Here is a 16,538-nt window from a genome sequence, read left to right on the forward strand (position 1 = left end):
CTTCATTCTTCTTCTTGTTATTGTTGTTTATTATCTCCGCGGTTGTAAAACAAACGGGGCTCCGGAGAGATCGTGAAAAAGAAAGTTGGTAGTAAAATGAAGGAAATCCGTTTCAAGTACCCAGAGTAGAAGCGAGGACGTTAAAAATTAACAGCGGAAACAGGAAACACTTGGCTGGGTAAACATTGTCTCCGAATTTCACCCTCTGAACGTCGGGAGGGCGTGAGGTGCCGCCGCCGCAGCGGGCTGAGAGCGGTGCGGTTCACGGATGGGAAGTGCGGCAGTTCCGCGGGCCCCGCCGGCGGCCGGAGGGGGGCGGGCAGAGCCCCGGGCCCGCGGGACAGAGCGAGGCGGGGGAGAAGGACGGGGGGGTGCGGGGTGCGGCCCCGAGCCGGGCCGGTCGCGCCTCGACCTGGAGCATCCGCAGCGAAACGAGCGGGGCACGACGGGGCCGCCCAGGGCGAGCGGCACGTCCTCGACGGCTGCGGGGAAAAAGGAAGAACAACGGGATTCCGGCCGGCAGGACGCCTGTCGTCCCCGCCTGAGAGTTTCAGAGCCCTCTCCGTCGCCGAAAAGCCGGGAAGGGCCTCTCGGAGGGAGCGGGGCCCCCCGCATCTTCCCGCGGCCGCCACAGACACGGCGGGACGCGGCGCTCCGACCGCAATGCGCGCCCCGGGGGGAACCCGGCTCCTCACAGCCCTCCTCCGCCTTTCCGGCAGCCTCCTTCCCGCTGCCCCGGAGCTCCTCCTGCCACTGCCCCGCTCCGAGCCCGGCAGCACCGCCGTCCTCAGAGCTCGGCTGGGAGCCGCGGGCAGCCGGAACGGGCGGAAAATTCAGACGGGCGAATACAGAAAGCCCAGCCCGCACCGCGCCGGCCCCTGCTTTTATCCGGCCGGGCTGCTGAACGCGCTCCTACAGTCCCGCGAACTTCGGCTTTTCTTCCCCGTTCCCAACAAATGCAACGTCGGGGGACGAGCCGCCTCCTCTCACGCACGGTTGGATGGGAGCTCTTTTCCAGCAGCGGGACCCGCACGCGCTGCCGCAGACCCCCGCGCTCTCTCTTCGCGCAGAGGAACGCCGCGCAGCGCCCGGCTGAGCTCCGCGCACCGGACCGAGCCCTGCGCGGGAGCCCGAGAGGCGGCGGCTGCGGGAGCCCGGCGGGAGGGGCTGCGGCGGCCGCTCCGCTTCTGGCGGAGGAGCGGGGAGAAAGAAGGCGGAGAGCTGAACGGCCCTCGGAGGGAGGCATCTATCCCGTGTCATTGCCTCGCTCTGCACGGAGACTTTACGACGAGAAGTTTGATTTAAACTCCGACGGCTGTGATTTTCAGCTCCTCCCGGTACGAACGAGCACCGTTCGGTGACCGCGCGTAAAGCGCAGCGCTTCGCTTTAGGTTCGGGGCTGGGCTTGATGCGTACCGCTTCCGACAGGACGGAGCGGGTAACCGACAGCCGAAGGAACCGCGCCGAGACACGGCCGCGCGGAGCACCGGCACACCGACCCGCGGCTCCGCAGCTCCGCGCCGCGCTCCCGCAGCCCGGCCCAGCCCCGCACTCCGCCCGCGCAGCACCGCCGCACGACGCGCGGCTCCCGGCGGGGCCCGGCACACCGCGGCCGTGCGCTGCGAGCGCCGCGACCGGCGCGGCACCGCCGGAGCTTCGCGGGGCTGCCACGGCGCTGAGCCTCGCGGGGCTGCCGGGGCACTGCCGCTCCGCTCCGCTCCGCTCGTCGCGCGGCTTTCGTCCGCCCCGACGGACCGCGAGGAGAGCAGTACGCGTCTCCTTCGACGCCGCGTTACCGACAAAGTTCATTCGCTCTTTTTCAATGAATTATCCCTTTTATTTGTTTATTTCTTTGATCAACTATAAATGAAAGTTATTCGTGTATATAAAACTGAAGTTTTTTACCGTTGAAATCGAACTGTACATGTTTACTACAGGAAAAAATATCAACTCTTGTTTAACAAGACATTATACATCAATAAGCAAGAACCTTGTGGAGGGTTTGCAATCACCTGGTCTATAAAAACAAGCGGGACAAATAACAGCAATTTATATGCAAAAGTAATGATTTAATGACTATAAGCAAGACAAAGCAATAGAATTGTGCTTCTTTTGCAGACTGGAGACAATGAAATGTTTAACTACAATTTTCCCGTACAAACATGAAACAATATCCATATAGAATAAACACCCTCACAAATGTATAACTGGTGGGTGATGAACACACACGAAGTTCGACCAAAGCAAAGCACGAACTGAAAAGTGTTCCGGGCCGTTCTGTTTGGTGGCGGAAAAGTCCCTTCTGCTGAACAAACCGCACCCTCAGGAGCCCCCAGGAAACGCCCCGCTGGCGGCCCTCACCGAGGAGGCATTCTCTGCAATTGATCGGAAGGATTCAAGTACCTGTTAAGCTCTAATGAAGTTAGTACTGTACCATAGACATATATATTAAAAGAAATTTAGATAAAACGCCTTCAGCCAGCCAACTGCTGGCTCCTTAAAATTTATACCAAATAGTTTATGGCTTCTATAGTGATTCCGTGTGCTTTTAAAAACACAGCCCCCACCGCACCGAGCAATAAAAAGGCAATCAAGCACGTCAATGACTTCCATCTCATCTCCCTCGACCTTTTTGTCGGTTTTCTGCTTTTTTTTTTTTGCTTTTTTTTTTTCCTTTTTCTTTTTCCTTCACTTCATCACTTCAACGACATTTGGTAAAGTAAAAAACAGACCACTTGGGGGGGGGGGGGGGGGGGGGGAGGGAAAGACAAAGGCAGTCAAATGCTTTCGGGATCGGCAATCGCCTCCAGCTTAGCAGAGCGGTTGTGCTTCGTCGGCGCTGCAGCTCTACGGCAGTGCGAGCAGAGCTCAACCAGGCGGCATCTGCAAGGGTCGAACCGGTTCTGAAATTTAACAACCATATCATGAGTGCATGAAACACAATATTTTCTTTATAGTATTTATAAATATATCATACAATACTGTTTCCTGTTATGTCATATACCAATATGGCATTGTACAATAAGCATAATGCCATCTGATTCTTACAAAAGCGAATCATTTAAACAAGTCAGTAAATAAAACGGTAATACCCGCTTTTAGGCATACAGATTGTAAAACTGAAGTTTACTTTTCCTTTGATCGGTTCTGCGCAGCAACAGAGAGTTAAGGATGCAACATAAGAATCAAAATGGCTAATACGCAAAAATTGTTATTCACAGTGACATGGCTACATATATGCATTATTCTATGCATATCCTTTCTGTTTCGTCGAATTTCAAGATGAAAAAGCACTTGCTTTCTACAGGTTCACAAAACGGCATAATAACAATAACAATCGGAGAGAACGCGGTGGAGGAGTTAGTCTGGGTTAACCAGCTACGTCCCAGGGCTTCTACCAGCTCGGTCGGGCTGAGGGCCCCACAGCACTCAGCACACCCAGGTGTCACTTCTGTTTGCTTCCCGGTCCTTTGGAAACCATTTACATTTCAATCTCGCGTCGCAATTAACGTCCACAGCGAATGTCACCTAGTTCGCCTTTTATAGCCAAGTTCAGTGTCACTACAAAAGAAAGCAGTTTGGACGAGAGTCACGTGTATTAGCATCTATAAAGCTGTAATGGCATGAGAGATCTAGAGAGAGGAGGGTCGAGGCCGGGCCGTCAGCCGGACGAAGTGGCTGAGGAGCCGTTTATGGAGGATTTCCGTGCTCTGTTGGTGAAGGAGGACTGGTGGTTGCTGCCGGGGCTGCTGCTGGTGCCGTTCATGGTGCTGGAGATGTGTGGGAACTGCGGGTGGGGGGACTGGACCGGCGTGCTGGGGCTGGGCAGGCAGGAGGAGGTGGAGGGCAGCCCCCCGGCCGGGCTGCTGGCCTTGTCGCTGCCGGAGTCGCTCTCCAGCTCGCCGCTGTTGCTGAGGCCTTCCCGCTGGTGGCCGATCTTCATCCTCTTGCAGGTGGGCCGCACGCGGTACTTGAGGGGCAGCGGGCCGTTCTGCAAGGCAAGAGACCCGTCAGAACCCCGGGCACCGCCCCGCCACGCCGCTGCGTGCCATAACCGAGTGACAGTTTTACAAACGGAGTCATTACCCGTCTCCAGGTGTAGATGTAGGCAATGTCCATCAGCGTGTAGTAGTCCTTCAGGGGCTCCTCCTCGTACATCACGTCGATCTGCCGGGAGATGCAGCCCGGCGTCAGCGTGCGGCTCTGTGCTGAAGGCAGCCTCAGAGCGCTCCAAAGCACCGGGCCCAGCAGCACGGAACTGGGAATTTGCACATCTACTAAACAGGTTAATTAAGCCCTTTACACCTCGATATCTACAGCGTGGCCAGACCCTCCATGAGGTACTGTAAAGAACGCCCCGGCTCCCATCAGCATGCTGCCAACTCCGCGCATACACGGCCAGAAACCCAAGGCATGTAGGATGCCAGCAGCGTTAGCAGGGGTGGAGCAGCGACGTACCTGGAAAGTGTTGGGGATATCCATCTTACTCCGCAGGAACTTTCGTAGATGCATCACTGTCATCGCTGCCGGGCAGCGCAAATATCTTTTGTCGTTCACCTATCGGCACAACGAGGGACACGGCTGTACCCTTAACATTGTAGGTGATACTTTAAAAACGCACATTGTTAAATGAAGAACCGCAGGGCGGCAATTTCTGCCCTTCTAAGGGACGACAGAACGACGTGGTAAACCACAGCTCCAGAAAAATATAGTTAAAAAGGAACCGATTTTGCACAAAAAGACATGCATCTCCCACTACACCCCTTTCAGCAGTGCACACGCATTACGGGCTGACTAAAAAAAAAGTCATACTAAATAACGTATTGGCAAACTAAGAAAATGAAGACATCAGATGCAACTTGGAAAGTGACGCTGGCAGCACGCGTTGCTTTGCTGCTTCTATAGGAGCGGGCAGCACGCGGGGCTGCAAGAAGCCCACAGAGCGGAGGTGAGCTCCTTTTGCCCTGGACACAAACCGGCTTATTTTTCCCAGCTCCAAACCCACGAGGAACTGCTCACGGCCGTGCCACGTTTCCTCTGGGGTCAAGGAAAGTTATTTACCTCCTCCTTCGACTTTTCTTTCTCTTTATTTCCTTTTCGTTCCAGTCTGCGGGGGGAAATGAAACAATGACAACAAGTAACAAAGAGCCGCCATCGGTCAGGTGAGCATAACATACATAGGCGTTGGAACTTGCCTGTTCTGGTCAAAGAACTCAATGGATAAGCTTATTATCTCGTCGTCTGTTATAATTCTTTTGTCTTCGTCAGCCACTTCTCCCCTGTCTTCATTAGAGCCATTGGCAGCTGCGCAGAAATTTCCACAATAATTTACATTTTGAAATTCAAATCAGGAAGAAGGGCAATTCTCGGCGAGGAGGAGGAGGGAAAAAAATCCCCACGGTGAGATTACGAATTAAATCTACCCAACCGCCAAAGCTGCAAACTTTTATCATGCTGAATTCACTCCTTAAAATTCCACCCCGACAACGCAGCGCTCGGGAGTTAAAAAGGAAAGAGCGGAGCAGAGCACCGGGGGCAACGCGACATCGATTGGGGTCGGGAGCGAGAAGCTTTTACCATCAGCCGACGGATGAGCAGCATAGAAATCCCTTCTTCTTTTCATTTCATCTGGGGAAAAGCACACGTGGGGCGTCAGTACCTCCCTGCAGCTCCCGGCGGGGATGCAGGAGAGCAGTTCTGGGCTCGGGGTATTTCTTCCGCTTTTCGGTACTTACTTTTGAAAAGGCCCGGTACGAGCTTGTACACGATATCCTGGAGAGTTTTATCTGACCTGGAAAGGAGCATCGAGCACAACGCTGAGCGCACGAAGCGGCGTTTCGATGCGAGCGGCAGCTCCCGGCGCGTAACCTCTGCCGACGGCAGGCGGGACTCCCGGCCTCGCGGGAGGCCGCCCGTAAAACGCAGCTGACGGGAGCTCAAAATCAAACCGACGCCGCTCCGAGCACCGCCGTAAAACCAAAGGCGGCTCCACCGCGGCACCGCCGCCGGAAAATCGCTCCGCCTAAACCTACGATTCCTCCCCAGAAAACGAGGAGCGGCGCGGAGAAAACGCTTCTGGCAGGAGAAGCGCGCTGAAAGGGCCCGGCTTTCGGCCGCCGGAGTGCCGCTGAGTTCGGGGGCTGAGGTTCGGCCGTGGGAAACGGCGAGCGGCCACGGGAGCCGCGGGCGCTGCGATGCGCGGGGACGGCACCGCGCCCACCGCAGCCTCCCTCGCAAAGCCCGACACGGCTCCGCTCGCAGCCGACGGAACCTTCGACTTCCGTCAATGACAAAACTCCAAAGAGAGCGCCCGGCCGCGGGGCGGCCCGTAAATTCACGGCTCCTTTCAGATTGAAATCGCGACGCAGAGATAAGATCGCCCAGCGGCGCGGCCCCGCGCGGCGCGCCCGCCCCTACCTGATGTTGAGCAGCGGCCGGGTTTTGTGCACTTGGACGTCGCAGATCGGGCAGTACTTGCTCGTCTCCAAGTACCGCACGATGCACGTCTTGCAGACTGCAAGGCAAACACGGGAGCCTTTAGCGATGGTCGGAGGTGACACCGAGCATGCATAGACAGAGAGAGGTGCGACCTCCTAAACTATGCGGCCGGGAATCGACCATTGTCGGCAGCGCGCCGCTTAAGCTAAACAAATACTCCAATCGGCCGCGATTAACGTGAAAAGGCGACGCTTAGAGCACATATATTGCGCCTTTAACAAAGACCGGAGCGCAGTCGCCAGGACGAGCCGCGGTGCCGCGGTACTCACAGGAGTGCAGGCACTCGATGATGGTCGTCGCGTCGATGAAGTACCCGCCGCACAGCACGCACATGAGGTGCGGGTTCAGCTCGGTGATTTTGATCCTGGTCGTCCGGTGCATTTTGGCGCGGGGCGAGGCGGCTCTGCAACACACACGGCCGGGGCGGGCCGCTCAGCGGGGCCGCGTCCCAGGTGCGGGGCCCGGCGGAGGGCGGCGGCGGCGGCGCGGGGCCGGGCCGGGCCGTGCGGGGCGCAGCGCGGGGGGCGCGGGGCCGGCCGGGCGCAGCGCGTGGAGGCGCGGCCGCTCCCCGCCGGGCGCCGGGCGCGGGGCTCGGGGCCGGGGCTGCCGGCGCGGCGCGGCGCGGTGCGGCGCGGCGCGGAGCTCGGCGGGGCCGGCCGGGCACCGGGCTGCCGGCGAGCAGCACAAAGGGGAACCAGCGCCTCCCGGTGCGGCTGCCCTGGCATTTCCGGAGAGCGGGGAGGGGAGGCGGGGGGAGGGCGGGGGGGGGACACGCACCTCGCGGCGGGGCCGGGCACCGGGCGGCGGGGCCGGGCCGCGAGGGGGTCCGGGCGGCCGCGGCTGCCGCTCGGTGCCGATCCGGATCCGCTCCGCTCTCCGAGGGGGTTGCTATAGCAACTTACACTTACACTTGGCATCCTGCCACCGCTGGGAACACGCGAGAGCCGGGCGGGGGGGCGGCCGGGGGGGCGGGCCGGGCCGAGCCGAGCCGGGCCGGGGGGTGGGACGCGGGGCCCGGGGGCTGGCGGAGGGGGTGGAGGAGCAGAGCGGCCCGCGGGGGTCTGGGAGCCCGGCGGCGAGGGGAGGGGACGGCGGCGAGGGGAGGGGAAGGGAAGGGCGGGCAGGGGGAGGGCGGCGAGAGGGGGGCGGGAGACGCCGGGGAAGGGGGGCGTGGGGGGGTTCGGCCTCGAGGGGCGCGGGGCGCGGTGCGGGGCCGAGCCGGGCCGAGGCGAGCGCGGGAGGCTCCTCCCGAGCCTCGGCCATTTCGGATCCTCGCGGGGGCCTCTCTCTCTCCACGTCGACTCGGGGCGAGGAGCTGCGCTGAGCCGCCGCTCGCCCCCGCCGCTCCCCGCCCGTTCCCGCGCCGGGCACCGCGCCCGCGGCCCCTCCGCTCCCTGCCTGCCTCCGCCGCTGCTCTCCTCTCCCCGCCGCAGCGCTCTGTCTTTCTCTCCCCCCTCTTTTGAGGCTCATCCGAACGCCTCCCGCGGCCGAAGCGGAGCGGGGCGAAGTTCCGCAGGAGGGGGTCAGAGGCTCGAAGCGCAGGGCGAGGGGATGGGGCAGAACACGCGTCCCGGTCCTTACAACCCTCCTCCTTTCGGGTCACGAAGCGGCGCACCGAGGGGGGGGGGGGGGGGAAATACAAAGCCCAAACCGACCTTAAACGGTACCTCCGTGACAACGCGCGAGGGACCATGTGACCAGACCATTCCTAAAGCTAAATCAACACCTTGTCAACACGACGCGGCGACGGGAGCGAAAAACAAATGTCATCTTCACGGCCCGAAACCCACAAAGCCCATCGGGTGCAGCGGCACCGACGTTCCACGCACGCACGCTATTGAAAACGAGAGGGAACGCGAACCGGAGGGGAAGGCACTCCGCGGGAAAACGCCCCACCGGCCCCGGCAGCGGCGCGGCGGATCGCTTTCTGCCCGCCGGACCCGAGCGATGCCGCCCGGTACCGGGTCCCTCCCGCCCCCCGGCGCTGCCCCCCGCCCGCGGTTCGCGCCCGCCGCCGCTCCCCGGGCCCCGCGCGGAGCCGCCGCCCCTCGGGGCGCTTCTCCCGGCACCGCGCAGCGCGGGGAGGACACGCGCGGCACTCCCGTGGGCTCCGCGGTTCGGCCACGCTGCCCCGGACCGGGCACGGCGCTGCCCCAGAACAGCGCACAGCGCCAACGAGCGACCTCGGCACGGAAACTTCTGCTGCTGCTGCTGCTGCTGCTGCTGCTCCAGGAGGAGCTTCAAACGAGCTCCCCAGTACCGAACCGGAGCGAGCAGGCACAGAGAAAAGCGAAGCGTCCAAAGCACCGGGTGAGCCCGGCTCCTTAGAGCTGCCCCTACATCGGGCAGCAAAGCGGGAGCCCGCCCCGCCGTGTTCCGTGTGAATGGCTCTTCCAGGGTCCCCGACCCTCTCCTCCGCACTCCCAAAGCGGCACCCGGGGCTGCTGTGCCGGGGACACGCAGCGCCCTGCCGCGCTGCCCGCCCGGTTCTGGCTCTGCCCGCTCAGGGCTCCCCGTTCCCAACCGCCCGGTGTAACCTCAGCAGGAAGCTGAGCGAGGATTCCTCCCCATCCCTGGCGCGCTGGGACCAACTTTTCAATACACCGACGCGTTTATTTCACTCCTTCATAAATGGAGTACGATTGAGTTAACCCCGAAATGTGTTCTGCCGACCTCCCCAACCCCCACCCCCGAACGCGTGGGATTCACCGCCCGCAGACCGTCCATGTCAGCGCCGGGACCACCACCGGCATCGGTCCCTGCCCCGCGCACCGGCCCCACGCACACGCGCGCACGCAGCCTCAGCCCTGGATTCGGGCAGCAGCGAAACCCCTTTGGATTTTTGCAGCCCGCGGTGGCAGCGCTTGGCGAGGTCACCCGGCAGCTCCGGGCCGGGACAACACGTGTGTATTTACTCCCGACACATAGAGCGGCCCGACCCAAACACAGGGAGGTAACACCCGCCGGGAGCACACGCTGCCCGCCACCGATTATTGAGAGGCCTTATACGGGTGATGTCAAAATGAAGAAAACCAGAAGGGTACTCTCCTGCTCGGGATCAGCGGCATTATCACAAATCTATAAAGGCAACCGACTCCCGAACTCTGCCCGACGGTCCCCGACGGAGCCCACGGACAGCCCCCGGCCGGGCCGCCCCGCTCTGCCCCCGAGGTGCTTCGGGGAGGGACGGGACGGGGCTTCCCGCGGGGACTCCGAGTCCTCGCCCTGCAGCCAGGGAATAGCCGGGACAGAGAGGAAAAGGACCCGTCCTCTGAGCAGCCGCCGTGGCCCCGCGTTAACTCCTCAGCGTGTCCCCTGGAAGCGCCCCGAGGTGCTCGCTGTGCGCCGGGGACGGCCGGGGCAGCGCTCGGCACGGCGCGGGGCCGCGGCCCCCATCCCGGGGACGGCCCCCCGGGGCTGCTCGGAGCGCTCGGGACCCGCGGCGGTGCTCCCAGCATTTCCCGGCCGGGAACGGGCGCGCAGCCGGCCGGGTCCCCGAGCTTCGTGGGGAGCGGAGCAGCGAGCAAAGTTTCTAAAAGCCGAAAAGCGCCTCTCCGACTTCCACGGAAACGCGCTTTCCCCCCCCCCCACCCCCCCCTTTATTTTTACCTGATTTTTCGCAAACACTGACAGCGCCCCACGGCCCCCGCGCGCGTGTATTTTCCGCCAGGCCACGCACCCGCACACACCTCCACAGCCGTCCGCCCGCGGCCGTCGGGGGCCCCACGCGCGGCGCCGCAACCCGGCGGGGGCTGCACGCGCGGTCCCCTCCGGGGCCCGGGGAGAAGGAAACCTCGATCGAGCGCGGCCCCCTCCGCGGCTCCGTCTCCCCGCTCCGGGGCTCCGCACCCCGCACGCCGCTCCGAAGCCCACGCTCAAAACCGCGAGCTCGACCCAAAACTACGGAGGAAAAAAAAAAAAAAAAAAAAAGGAAAAAAGGGAAAAAAAAAAAAGTTCGGTCCCGGCGCTGCCCCCCCGCCGCCCCTCGCAGCGGGGTCACCCCAAACTTCGCCGTTTTCCGCGCGGCCGGGAGAGAGGCGCCGGGAGCAGCCGGGGACCGCCATCTTACCGCCGCCCGCTCTGCCCCGCCGCTCGCCCAACTTAAGTTAATAACACTCGGTGCGGGGCGGCCCGCAGCCTAACAGCCCCCGCGCGGGGACCGCCGCCCCCCAACGGCCCCGTCCCTATAAAACGGCCGCGCTCGGGGGCCCCTTCGCCCCCCCCGGCCGCGTCGATCGCCGAGAGCCCCGCGCTCTCTCGACCCGGGCGGCTCCGCGCTTCGCGATCGTCCCCGTTCCGTCAAAATCTGCCTTTAAACAAAGGGCGCCGGGGCCGGGCCGGCAGCGGGGGCCGCAAATACAAATATTCCCCTCGGGGGCCGTGCGCGCCCGAAGCCGCTCGGGGGCTCGGGGGGGAAGAAAGGAACTAAAATCGGGCGCCGTGGGCGCGTAACGAAAGCGGCCGCCCGGGCCGCCGCCGCCGCCGCCGCCGTGTGTGTGCGTGCGCGCGTGCGGCGGGCGCGGGGCTGTCAGCGCCGCTCCGTACCGCGCCGAGCGGGGACGCCCCGCGCCCGCCGCCCCCCGGCGCCCCCCGCCCGCCCGGGGCCACCCCGCCGCATACGTACCCGGAAAAGGGAGCCGGCGGGCGACGATCGGGGCGGCCGAAAAAGACAATGAAAGTTAAAAGTCGTTCAGCAGAAAATGAATGTGAGCCAAGCGGCCATCTTGAAATGAACTGCAGACGCTGTCAATCGCGAGGAGCGCACCAACGCCGCCGCCGCGGCGCTCCGCTCATGCCGCCCGCGGGACCGCCGTGTCCGCGCCGCTCCGCCGACCCTCGGCGCTCCCTCGGCGCCGCGCGGGGCCGCGCCGGGCTCAGCCGGCCGGGGGCCGCCCGCTCCGGCCCATTGTCTCGCCCGCTCCCCCCCGCTCCGCCGCCCGCTCGCCGTTTTTTTTCTTTTTTTTTTATTATGATTATTTCATAGTTGGTGGCGGGGGGACGGGGGAGGGAGGGCGGAGGAGGGAAAAACGCGAGGCTGAAGGCACACACTGGAAACTGACACCGTCCCCAAAATGGCTCGGAGTTCGCCCGCCCCGCCAGCGTCACGTGGGGCTCCTCATTCCTTAAGGGTGGCCTGGGAATTAGCGGCGGTGCGGCCGGGGCCGGCCGCCTCCCCGTGACCCAATCCCGCACCCGGCCGCCTCCCCCCCGCCCCCCCGCCCCCCTCCTCCTCCCCCGCTTCCCCCCGCCCCCCCCCCGCCGCCCCCTCCCCTCCCCCCGGCCCTGCACGCGCCCGCCCGCGCGCCGCCGATGCCTCCTTTTCGCCGCCGCCTCCCCGCCCCGGCCCGACCCCCGCCCGGCCCCGGCCCCGCTCCCCGCCCGCTCCCGCTCCGCGCCCGCCGCCCCCTCCGCCTCCTCCCCCCGCCCTCTCCTCCCGGCCCCCCCACGCCCCCCCCCCCCCCTCCGCGGCCACGCGCGTCCCCCCCCCCCCCCTCTCCCCTCCCCTCGGGGCCCCCCGCGCCGCACTTGTTGCGTGGCCCTCCCGCACCCACGCGTGGGGCCGCGCCGCGCGGGGCCCCTCGGGGGCGGGGGGAGGCGGCGGAGCCCCGCAGCGCGGAGCGGGGCTGCGCCGGGGCCGGCCCGCTGCCCTCCGACGGGGCCCCCTCCGCGCCTCCCCGCGAGGGCGGCTCGACCCGACCCGTCCCGCGGCGCCCGCGCTCCCCCCGGCGGCAGGTGCGGGTGGGGGGCAACGCCGGGCGGGCGGGAGGGAGGGAAGGAGGAAGGGAGGGAAGGAGGGAAGGAGGGAGAGAGCCGCCGTCGGGCTCCGGGATCGGCCCAAGGGGAACGCGGAGCGCGGTGCGGCCGTCGGCGTGCGGTGCCCCGGGAGGAGGCAGGGCTCAGCCGCGGCCCGTGCCGACACCGCGCCTTCGGGTGTGGGGAACTGAGCCCAGGCGGTACGGGAGGGGAAACGCGGCTTTAATGGAACCCGGAGGAAAATGCACAGCAAAAAAGAGGAGGGATGCTCTGCGGACACAGCGGTTGAGGCAGTATTTAACCGAAGAATTAATTTTCAAGAAAATATAACAGGAGCGAGGAATACCGACTGCATATTGCATCCAAACAGTTCGCTTAATTCACGTCTAAAAATCATTACAAAATGGTTTGGGTCGGGATGTGTGCACAGAGATGTGCACTGAAGGGCGTTTGCCATTGGGAATGTTCTCGCGCGGCGCCCGGCCGCCCTCGGTCACAGCTGTGTGGCTCTCTCCAGGCTCTTGGCAGCGTCCTTCAGCTTCCCGACCAAATCCTGGGAGAGGGAACACCTCAGAATGAGTTTCAGAGAGGTCAGCACGCGGTGCCACAGTGCCCTCTGCGCATGGCAGGGTGGGATATCCCGGAGCTCGCCCTCGTCCATTGGGCAACACGAGCAAATAATTGCATTTCTTACAGTTTTTCTGCTGTAAAGCAGGGTGGTACGCTGGAACTGAAGGACAATGCCTTGTAACATACATGACCTACTAACATACATTGCTGTCCTTAGCACATCAGTACAGCTGCAATGGCTGCTGCACACCGCTGCTCTGAGCACCACAAGCACTTCTCCCACCCTTAAAATACCAAGTGCCATTCTGACAGGGACTATCCCATGTGCCAGCCTGCCCGGGGCAGCCAGCAACCCAAGCACAGGCACTGGCAAAGATGCCTCCCGGTGCTTCCAGTTCACTCACTTTTGCACAGGCACATAACTACAGCACAGAGCAGAGCTCAGTGTTTGCTTCACCACACTGCTGGCGTGTCACCTACACAATGACGCTGGCTTCGGTTCATTCCCTACTTGGAAGCACGGCGTGCTTAGGTCGTTGAGCTGCTTCCTTCAGCCACTTCCCTGAACCACTGGGATGAGGGTTTTGGGGAAGTGATGCATTCCCTCCCACACACGTGTGTGACAGCACACCCACTATCTATGCATGCCCAGAAAGCAGCACATGCCACTGAAATCAGTCACTTTACAACTTCAGTGAAGACCATGAGCAGAAGTGTTGTGCAGCAAATTCTCCCCTACCCTCCTGCCTGTTGTTTTGGGTTTGGTTGGTTGGGTTTTTTTTTGTGTGTTTTTTGTTTAGAATTATTTGTACCGTTTAAGTGTGATTGAAAAAGCGTTAAGAGACACTGCCATCCATCCAGAGCTGGAGCCAGGCAGAGAAACAGGGAGGGAGGAGGTACCTGCAGCTGCTCCATGGTGCAGCTGAAGCTGAGGTCTGGCTGTGATCCCGCGTCACTGTTCTGTAGGAAACAAAACCGAAGCAGGCTGCTTTAGTGCAAAGTGACACAAATGGCAATTCTTCCTTGGGGGGGCTGTGAGGAGGGCGTACCTCGGTGCTGAGGGTCAGCAGGTAGGTGGGCTGGTAGGCTCGGTGCAGCTCGTGGGTCTGTGGCAGAACAGCGCTCAGCACAGCGGGGTCAGGGCGGAGGGGGGGTCCCACAACCCCATACCCCTGTCCTTACCTGGATGCGGTACGCCAGGTGCCAGGACACGTCCGTCACGTGCGGGGGGGCCCGGCCTATGCTGGGAGAGAGACAACAGCGGGCGGTACGGGAGGGGCTGAGCCCACACTGCCTGCCTGCTGTATGCGACGCTGCTGCCAAGGGTCACAGCGACTTAATGGGCAACATGGAAAGGAGGGGGACAAGTTTCTACAGCTGTTTTCTAAAGTCTGTTAGAAACGCCATAAAAATGGTAATTAAAAGAAAAATAAAGCATTACTGTTGACACGGATGAGGGGCAGTGTGCCTGGTGCTCCCCAGGCAGTGCTGGAGTGGCCCCCCCCGAGGCCCTGTGTCCACCTACCTCCCCAGCAGCTCCTCCAGTGCCTCCCGGTGTTTCTGGAGAAAAGGAAAGAAAAGAAAGGTGAGAGCAAAACACATTTGCAGAATTCGAACCAATTGCTCCAGGAGAAAGCAAATGCCGACGCGTTACGGCAGGGCACCAGACCTGGTACTCGGTGCAGAACTGCTCGATCCGCTCCCTGTCCAGCTTGCACTCCTCCAGGCACGCGCTGCGGGAGGACACACGGCCATGGACACACGGACACGGACAGCCCCCCCCCCCCCAAAACACACACACACACACAGAGCCCCGACGCCGTGTGGCGGCGTTGCCGGAGCCGTGCCGGGCGGTATCAGTACCTGAGGGCCGCGCGGTCGGCTCTCTGCCTGCCCGCCTCCAGGATGCAGGCGGCGGCGGCGGCGTGGCACTGCTTCAGCACCGCGGGGTCAACGTCGCTCAGCTCGGGGTCGGCTGCGGGAGAGCTCGGGGTCGGCTGCCGACACCGCCGCTCGCCCGCGGGACGGCGCTTCTGCCCCGCGCCGCACGCTCCGTCCCGTGACCCGAAGCCGCGTCCCGCCCGGCGCCGCTCCTCTGATCGGGGTCGCGGGCGGCAGCGGCTCCCCCCGGCCCCGAGCCCGACCCGGGGAGAAACGCGGAGGGGCGCGGGCACGGATGCGGCGAAAGCTTCAGCGGGCGGAGGAGCGGGGCGGCCGCGTGAGGGGCCCGAACGGCGGGGACGGCCCGGGACCGCCCGTGGTGCGGTACGCGCGTGCCCCCACGGGCACCTACGTGCGTGCACGAGCACCTACGTGCACGTGTACCCCTATGTGCACGCCCAGACCCACGTGCAAGAACACCTTCGTATGTGTGCACATACACCTGTAGGCGTGCACGTTCCTCCGCGTGCACGCACAAACAGCTATAAGCACGCACACCCCGATGCGGACGCACACACGCATGCACGTGGCTCTGTATACACGCACACCCCCACGTGCATGCAGACATCCCTATGTGCACATACGCCTACGCGCATGCACGGACGCTTCCGTGCACGGACACCCCCACCCCCGCACACACGCCGGTACGCACGGACACCCCGACCGCACGCACACACGCGCCCCTACCCCCGGCACACGGCACGCGGGCGGCCCCGCCGCCCCCACGCAGCGCCCCGCCGCCCACTCCCGCTCACCCACGCCGCCGCGGGGCTGCAGCACGCCTCGGAAGGCGGCGCGGAGCAGCGCGGCGTAGGCGCGGCGGGACAGGCGCCGGGGGTCGCCCAGCAGCCGGCAGCCGCCCTGCGCGTACGCCGACAGCTCCATTGCGGCGCCGTGACCTTCGACACGCGCCCACGTGACCGCCGCCGCTGAGGCGGAGCCGTCGCGGCTGCGCCACCGGCGGGAGGAGGCGCCGCCGGGCGGGGAGCGGAGCCCGGGCGCGGAGCGTTCTCCCGGCGGCGCCTCCTCCCGCCCGGGGCGGCGGCGGGCGCTCGGTCGGGCCGCGGGCGCTGCGTTGCGTTGCGTTGCGTTGCGGAGGTCGGACGCCGAGCGAAGCGAGCCGCCGGGCGGCTGCGGGCAAACGTGGCCGAATACGTGCAACGTAAACACGGACGGTTCCCTTTGTGATGTTAAAGCGCTCCCTTTCTGCACCTCAGCTCCCCGCTCGGAGCGTCGCGCGGTGGTTACACCGAGGCGGGGGGCGGTCCCGTTTCGGACGCGGGGTTCTCAGTCGGCGGGTGGAAACGTGAATTTCCGAGCTCGGCTCCCGGCTGCGCTCGGGCGGAGCGGGAGAGGAAATCCCGGCGCCCGCAGGATGGGGCCCGCGGTTCCGAGGCGCTCCCCACGTGCGTCCGCTTTAGGCCTCGCGGCACCGCCAGGGCGAACGGCTCCGTTGGGCGCACGCTGCGCTGCCGGCGCGCCGCTCCGACGCTTCGGCGTAGCGATGAGCGCCGCTGCGACGACGGACGGAGCGCCGAGCCCGGCGGACGGCATTCCGCGGATTTGCGTTTTGCCAGGAAGCGGCGAGGCGTGACGGCGGCAAGGTGGGCTCCGGGGCGGCCGTCCTCCGTCCCGTGGCACCGCTGTCACATAGAGACACGACGCAGAAGAAAAGACATAAAATGGAGGAGAAGAAAAACCATAAAATGGAGGAGAGGACAAAGCTCAGAGCTGCGGGTTTACGAAGGTGCGGAGACCGCGGCTGTGAAACAGGA

At 63.8% G+C, this 16,538-nt stretch overlaps 2 protein-coding genes across 4 annotated transcripts; both read right to left on the minus strand.

Moving 5' to 3' along the window:
* Positions 1–1,815: 1,815 nt before the first annotated feature.
* Positions 1,816–11,555, minus strand: BMI1 (BMI1 proto-oncogene, polycomb ring finger). Of its 3 annotated transcripts, none has more exons than NM_001007988.3 (10): positions 11,123–11,555; positions 6,768–6,901; positions 6,418–6,514; positions 5,736–5,791; positions 5,578–5,628; positions 5,196–5,304; positions 5,062–5,107; positions 4,459–4,557; positions 4,087–4,167; positions 1,816–3,991 (listed from the first exon to the last, which is right to left on the minus strand). In NM_001007988.3, exons 2-10 carry the CDS (start codon positions 6,877–6,879, stop codon positions 3,662–3,664), a joined length of 981 nt encoding a protein of 326 aa, NP_001007989.1. In that variant the 5' UTR covers positions 6,880–6,901; positions 11,123–11,555; the 3' UTR covers positions 1,816–3,661. The 3 variants fall into 3 exon arrangements, with proteins under 3 accessions (NP_001007989.1, XP_046782431.1, XP_046782427.1); XM_046926475.1 differs by lacking the exon at positions 11,123–11,555 and adding an exon at positions 10,188–10,631; XM_046926471.1 differs by lacking the exon at positions 11,123–11,555 and adding an exon at positions 7,407–8,099.
* Positions 11,556–12,457: 902 nt separating this feature from the next.
* COMMD3 (COMM domain containing 3) lies at positions 12,458–15,657 on the minus strand. The gene is made up of 8 exons (NM_001389446.2): positions 15,519–15,657; positions 14,686–14,797; positions 14,492–14,555; positions 14,348–14,382; positions 14,005–14,065; positions 13,872–13,928; positions 13,723–13,782; positions 12,458–12,805 (listed from the first exon to the last, which is right to left on the minus strand). Exons 1-8 carry the CDS (start codon positions 15,646–15,648, stop codon positions 12,746–12,748), a joined length of 579 nt encoding a protein of 192 aa, NP_001376375.1. The 5' UTR covers positions 15,649–15,657; the 3' UTR covers positions 12,458–12,745.
* Between the last annotated feature and the right edge of the window lie 881 nt (positions 15,658–16,538).

This window comes from Gallus gallus, chromosome 2 (genome assembly GCF_016699485.2).
Source record: "Gallus gallus isolate bGalGal1 chromosome 2, bGalGal1.mat.broiler.GRCg7b, whole genome shotgun sequence".
Lineage (NCBI taxonomy): Eukaryota > Metazoa > Chordata > Aves > Galliformes > Phasianidae > Gallus > Gallus gallus.

Coding starts and splice junctions, on each gene's coding strand:
- BMI1 (NM_001007988.3), bottom strand. CDS start 6,879: ATGCACCGGACGACCAGGATCAAAATCACCGAGCTGAACCCGCACCTC. Junction 4,558..5,061: donor AAGAAAAGTCGAAGGAGGAG/GTAAATAACTTT, acceptor TTGTGCCGATAG/GTGAACGACAAAAGATATTT. Junction 4,168..4,458: donor ATATCCCCAACACTTTCCAG/GTACGTCGCTGC, acceptor ATCTCCCGGCAG/ATCGACGTGATGTACGAGGA.
- COMMD3 (NM_001389446.2), bottom strand. CDS start 15,648: ATGGAGCTGTCGGCGTACGCGCAGGGCGGCTGCCGGCTGCTGGGCGAC. Junction 14,383..14,491: donor AGTTCTGCACCGAGTACCAG/GTCTGGTGCCCT, acceptor CCTTTTCTCCAG/AAACACCGGGAGGCACTGGA. Junction 13,929..14,004: donor ACCTGGCGTACCGCATCCAG/GTAAGGACAGGG, acceptor GTTCTGCCACAG/ACCCACGAGCTGCACCGAGC.